The sequence below is a fragment of the Protopterus annectens genome, chromosome 10.part0 (assembly GCF_019279795.1).
Source record: "Protopterus annectens isolate FY-2018-M chromosome 10.part0, PAN1.0, whole genome shotgun sequence".
Lineage (NCBI taxonomy): Eukaryota > Metazoa > Chordata > Ceratodontiformes > Protopteridae > Protopterus > Protopterus annectens.
Window position 1 is genome coordinate 75,476,846 of NC_056744.1, and position 7,043 is coordinate 75,483,888.

A 7,043-nucleotide genomic window follows, 5' to 3' on the forward strand; every position below is an offset into this window, starting at 1 on the left:
TTAGTGCATGCATCTTGAGTTAGACTTCTGGCATTGGGTTGCATTGCTCTTAGTTTCTTATCCTTGTGATACCTATGGAGGTGGGTTTGTCTTTTGAGCCTTGACTAAAAGGCACTATATGGGAGTGTAAGGCCTTTGCCAATATCAAAGCCCAGGGGTGACAGGTGCAAGCCGTCCCTAGCGGCTCATCGTGGCTTGCCGAGCATGTCATCAGGCTGACGGGCATTGGATCCCCTTTGAATGACACAATACTTAAACCAGTGTGAAATTAATCATCTGTCTTCATGGTGTGGCATCATTCTTGGTGAGGGTAGATGCTTCTCCAGGAGTCGGGGTCATACCGGCCTGGGCTACATGCTCAGAGGCTCCTCTGTCTCCCATGTAGTCCAGGGAGTACGTCTTAGGTCATTCACACCAGCATGGACAATGACAGAGTCATATTGTGTACACTTGCCTTGGGTGACCTGAGTGCTTATGTTATGTGGCGGATACTAGCGCCCGACAGGTAGCTCACCGTGACCTTGTTGGCCTGGTGGCCGGGCGTCAGTGTACCTGGCGATAGTCACCTATTACAAGTGTGTCGGGTGTTTAGCCTTAAGGGCTGTGACTGTGCGGCACGCTGGCTTTGTGGTAGCTATGTTGCCGTGTTTTGTTTGGGAGTAGCGGTTGCTTGGGTGTCTAACTTTGGAGGTTCTGCTTAGGCAGATTTTATTTAGAGCCTCGAGTATGTTTTTGTGTTTGGTTTGCTGTAAGTGGTGGGGTCTATGTGAGACTGGAATTTAGTGAGTGTGGTTCCTTCTCCTCTTGACTGGTTCACATGATACTAGGTTGAAGGCTTGGCCTCCAGTTTGGCTATATGGTTGCATCTCTCACATGTTGGGTTGTTGGGAGGAGGAGAGGTTGTCTGTGTACATGAGGCAGTTGTAACGACCTCAGATTCCCAGATTCACCAGCTGGACAGAGGATTGACAACTGACCTTTGGACATGCTAGAATAGTATTGGGAATTCCTTCATAATTGAAACAAAGGGCCAATGGGGGAACAAGGTACTCAAGGGGAGTTTGTGAGGGTGTAGTGCTTTTAATTTTAATTATTCAGCTTTCATTTTCCGTTCCTGCTCATTCTGCCATGTCATTGGCCTCTTCTGATTCTTTAAAGGTTTGATACTAGTGCCATCTTGGAAGTTGCTACTTTGTCTGCAGTTCACCTTTACCCGACATAAGCTGGATGTCATTTTGAGGGCTCTTCTGTGCCTTCTTCCTCCCATACTTTCTAATAGCTACTGCAACAGTGATAAAAAAGGACATGGTACTGTTGTGCATTCTTAACACAACAGTAGATGTCTTACTATTGCAGTTTTCTGTCATTTCTGCTTCCTGTTATTTTCTGTTGCCTTACTGGCAGAGAGGTGGTCCTTGCATCCTATTGTTGCCTTCCTGGATGTACGTGTTACCTTTCTCAGGGGTTGTTCTGGTTCTTCTGGGGCATTTTAGTTATAAGAATTAGGTCTATGTGCATTACATGTACCTTATACCTTGCATGTAGGACATTTCTGACGTGATGCCTGGAAGGTGTAAAAGCTTTGGTTGTTGGCTGATAGACTATCCTCTGCAGGATTTCCTCTTGCAGTATTTACTCTTTGAAGTAGGACTGCTAGTATTATGGTTAGATCTTTCGCAACTGTATTTTTGCTTGGATTCCTTCTGAGCCATTTTGTCTTGGGTCTGCTTCCCTTCCCCAGAGACCCCTTTGCTTCACATCTTATCAGTCTAAACAAAATGTTTGCCATTCTTAGTATAGCCATAAAGAGTTTGTAGTCATGATTCAAGATCAAATTGGACTCTGATATAGGATTTGCTGGGTTCTCACCTTCTGGCAACACTTGAACTGTACAATTTTCCAAGTGTGGTATACCTTTTAGTTGTCTTTGTACAAAAGATCTTAGATCAAATCTGTAAAGATTAGTTGGATTTAAAGCTACTCCTTCTGTATTGACCTTATTTCTTTTTCTCTCCAGGGGTTGTCGATGAGACAGATAAGGTTTCGCTTTGATGGGCAGCCTATTAATGAGACAGATACACCTGCACAGGTATTTATGAAACTGACCAGAATGTATTTTATGATTTGAAGAAGGTAAATGGACAAGTGGCATCTCCTTGTTTGTGAATGAGTTTGAGGCCCTCTTTGGCACCCTTTTTATTATGTGACATAGGCAAATTTATGTTTATACAAAAGTAATCAAATTGTATTAACATACTTCACAAATATTTCTGTGCATCATGTAATATTGTTCAATTCCTGCCCCTTTCTTAAACCGTCTTTATCAAATCATCACAATATAAGCAATTATATTTAACTGAAAATTAACCACACTAACATAATCCTAGTTGCAAGCGTTTTTCATCACAAACCATACTGATGCTCCCAGTTGCAAACCTTGTACATCACTTGTAATGTACCAAATCATTTTCAGTCAAATATTATAGCTCATTTAAGTACTGCCTCCTTTTAAACCTCATTCCTTCCCTGTATGTATTGTTCCCACAATTCCCACTTTTCGTATGTATTTTGCTCTTACCCTTTTTCTGAAGATTTCAATTCTAGCTTTATCTCGCTGTATTCTCTCCTAATATGGTTAGTTTAGATTTTGATTTCAGTTTTCTAGTAATTGTTTTTTTGGCAGCCACCATAATTTGACACAGCAAGGCTTTACCCTTTCTAGGCAGTTATGATTCTGTATTAGGTACATAGATTAGTACTAAGCTAACTGCCTTGCGAGCCATTTTAAGCCTAGCCAATTATCCTTTGTGAGACTCAAACCCTACACCTTGTGTTCGTAAGGCAAACACCTTAATCATTAGGCCACCCACCCAACCCCAGCTTGTAGGTCAGAAAAGTCTTCCCTTGTCTCGCCAATCTGTCCAGCCAGCATCTGCAACAGTGCAGCCTGTGGGGAATCCTTAAAATCCGCCAAACCACCGCACTCCCATGTTCCCAAGTACCTCTTTATCTTCCCTGTCACACTTCCAACATTTGCTGTCTACTTGAGTAAAAATTCTCTGGAGTCTACTTGGGATATAAAAATATCTATGTAAACATTTCCAAGCAAAAATCCTATATTTTTCTGGGGGTTTTTTTACATATTTGAGGAAGACCTATATCCTTTCATTGTCTTTGTGATTTGCTTCTCCACACTGTCTTCCCAAGCCTTTCTAACTTCCTGTGGTTGATTCTTGGTTATCATGCAGTGGTTTTATATGCTGCATTATTCCTTTACTAATGGCCGCTTTTGTTCTGGATTCTAGTAAAAACTCTACCAGTGCTGGTCTTTCGTTTAGGACCCCCTGGACCCTGTTTCTTGGTCATGAGACCAACTTTGGCCTTTTCCTGCCCACCTCTGTTACAGAATTTTAATTACTTTAAAACTGTACATGACCATTTTGTCGGCCGCAGTGGGCAGCAGTTAGCTTTCTTGCTTTACAGCAAGAGGTTCTCTGGTTTGATTCTTGGCTGGCGTGCCTTCTGTGCAGTCTGCATGTCCTCCCTGCAGTTGAATGACTTTAAAGGTAAGCAGTAGGCACATGTGTGCCTTCATTGAAGGTTGGATGCTGGGCTGGCAACTCGACACCCCACAAACTCCACTGCCACTCTATCTGTGGACCAGTAATCTACAGTGGTGACCCTTGATGGGAGAAGCAGAAAGACCGACCTGACCATTGTAAGTCAATTGCTGTTTGATTAGCTGACATGTCCAGCTGGGTTTCTTCTCTGTTCACAGCTGTTTTCGGCTGTACTGCTTGTATGTTCTGTAAGAATAGATCTGATAATCTTCATGACTGCTCAGAACCAACTTGGCCGATATAAGCTCACGCCAGCCAAAAACTCTCGAGCTAAGGTTACCCATAGTGCCCCTCTCATCTCCTCTGATCTCGGTTGCTGCATAGTTTCAAGACGTGTCAGGCCAGCTCTCGAGCTTTCTCTTTTTTTTTTCTCTATTTACAATGTGCCTTTATATTTGCTTATAATTCTATTATTTCTTAGTCGTTCATACTTAGTGATACTTTCCTGTGTGAAATTTTCTTTACCTTTTAACCTACTGGTATTAATACAGGCCCCTCACTTTCCCTTACCTTTTGGTGTTTCAAGTACCATAGTTTGTATTTTCCCTTTATCCTCTGGGATTTCTTCTGTTTACCATTGTTTCTAATTGTACTTTAGATGTGTGTGATGTGTGTATAGATGTGTGTATATGTGTGTATGTGTGTGTGTGTACATGTATGTGTATATATATATATATATATATATATATATATACATATATATATATATATATATATATATATATATATATATATATATATATATATGTACACACACCTCTCCAAATTAGTGGCATTGCATGATACATCGGAAACAATTCATGTGCAACTAACAGTGGGCAAAACTGCCTTCCAAGTCATAGCCTGCTATAGATCACCCCTTCTGTATCAGGACCCACATGCAGCCTTCCTGAGAACACTAGAGAATATGAAGATCCCACCAAGCACCATAATATTGGGCGACTTCAACTACCCAAACATCAACTGGGTAAACTACTAGAGTCCAGACTCATTTGCCCAACGGTTTCTAGAATTCGTCAACTCAAACGCCATGGAACAAATAGTCACTGTTCCTACAAGAGGGGAAAATACATTAGACCTAGTCATTACAAACATTAAGGGATCAATGTTCCACACCGGAAGTAAATCCTTAGTTGGCGAGATTGGACCACCAACTGATCACAATGAACTTCCACATCCCAACCCCAGCCAAGGAAACCACAGTGAAAAACCTCTCAAACAAATTTCACTCTCCAAGATAGAAGTAGGAAGCTTGAAAGCCCCTGAGAAATTGGAAAATGTTACCTAAACCACAGAATCCTATACGAACGCACTCTATATGCACCTACAGGAATGCATGGATCGTGCCATCCCAAGTAAAACCAAGGCTCACTCTTCCAAAAATAGGAGAAGAGTCTGGTGGACCCCAGCCATAAACAAGTTGTACAACAAAAGGAGACTACTACATGAGAGCCAAAACCCTAAAAGGGAAGGCATCCATTATCAGTATTATCAAGAAACTTCGCTCCACCATAGAAGCCTCAAAGGCAAACTTCGAAAGAAAAATTGCCAAAGACTCCAAATATAATTACAAGGCATTCTTCACTTGCGTCAGGAACCTGGGAGGAAACACCCAGATCTGCTCAGAGCGAGTAATAAAACGGTGACTAAAATATTAACTGAACCCACTGACAGTACCAAAATTCTGGCTGACAGGTTCAGTGCAAACTCCCCCCCCCCCCCAAAAGTACCTGCATCTATCCCGGATGACTGTAGTCCCCCAGATATCTGACGCATCGGTAAAAGCAGTCCTCTCCAAAGCTAAAAACACAGCATCTATGAGACCGGACAGAATACCGGGCTGTGCGTCTTGGATGAGCTCCAGAAAGAACTAAACCCCTACTTAATTTCACTATTCCAACTCTGCCTTAAAACAGGTTATGTACCCAAGGAATGGCATACAGCAAGAGTGATCCCCCTCCACAAGGGTGGCCCCACAAGAAATCCTGAGAATTATTGCCCCATAAGTCTGACTAGCCTAATTTGCAAGGCTAAGGAGCATATCATTATGGGTCTCATAAACAGACATAGGGAACCTCCAGACACTGGACCCTTCCCAGTTCGGTTTTGTTAATGGCAGATCCTGCCTCCTAAACCTGGTTGACATTTTTGAAACTGTCACCAAAGCCATAGATGAGGGAAAGGCAGTTCACACTGCTTATTTGGATCTCGCCGAGGCTTTCGACACAATACCTCACTCTGGAATCATAAACAAACTAATCGGCTTAAACATCAACCCATGTTACAAGATGGGCTGCAAACTGGCTTACGATAGAACATATGTGGTCAGGGTTGGAAGTGCCATGTCCAACACTAAACCTGTTGCAAGTAGAGTCCCACAGGGCTCAGTCCTGGGGCTCCTCTTTTTCGGTATATACTTTACTGAAGTACAGGCCAGCACAAAAGGACTGTGGCTTACCAAGTTCACCGGTGATTGCAAACTGGGAGCCATAATAGACTCCCTGGCCGACACGAGCATCCTCCAAAAGGGTCTTATGGAGACAGATCCCTGGTATCAAATCCATGGCCTCAAACTTAACTCCAAAAAATGCATTATCTTCCCCTTTGGGAAAAAGTGCCCACTAATTACCACATAGGAGGAAACCCACTAAGTACAGAAGTAATTAGGGATCTGGGGACCCAGGTTGATAGTAACCTCTCCTTTGACAATCACATTGCCAAAATAGTCAAAATCCTTCTATATTGCCCATCTTATAACTAAAGGGTTCTAGTCTATATCTAGAGAGGTCATTGTACCCCTATACTCATCAGACTCATAATTGAGTACAATGGCCCATTTGGGATGTACCTTACCCGGCACCTGCAGCAGCTGGAGAGACCCCAAAAGTTCCTAAACAGAAGGATCATGGGCCTCAAACAGTTGCCCTATGCAACTAGGCTAAAGAAACTACAGCTCTACTCAGTTGCTTACTGCCTGCACAGAGGTGATCTCTGCCAGACTTGCAAGGCCATGTCCAACCCAGAATTAATAGACATGCTCCACCTTTAAAAAAAAAAAAAAAAAAAAAATCCATTAGAGCCACACGCTTCTCAAACTTAAACCTCAGCACACCAGTAAATAGGACATGCTGGAGGGATAGATTCATATCCCAAAGGCTTCCCACACTCTGGAATAAAATCCAAAATCACAAGACAAAGCCCCTCGCTGGCCCTCTTCAAAAGAGATCTTGAGTGGATGGCAAACCGTAAGTTTGCACCTGGGATCATTCCAGAGGAGCTACTGGACAGCGGCTCGAAGTTAAATTATAAGGGTGGAGAAAGCCAAACACATTCTTACTGAAACATAAATGCCCTAGAACTGGTGCCTAGTTTAAAACCCTAGTCTATGAACATACAAATGTGCACACGTAAACTCACACACAT

General features: G+C 42.6%; 1 protein-coding gene across 1 annotated transcript in view; it reads left to right on the forward strand.

Moving 5' to 3' along the window:
• LOC122814096 (small ubiquitin-related modifier 2-like) overlaps window positions 1–2,128 on the forward strand; it is a 139,890-nt gene extending 137,762 nt beyond the window's left edge. Inside the window, exon 3 of the mRNA XM_044086714.1 lies at window positions 2,018–2,128. Within this exon, the coding sequence (XP_043942649.1) occupies window positions 2,018–2,128 (111 nt within the window). The remainder of the gene's footprint in view (window positions 1–2,017) is intronic.
• The last annotated feature ends 4,915 nt before the right edge of the window (window positions 2,129–7,043 follow it).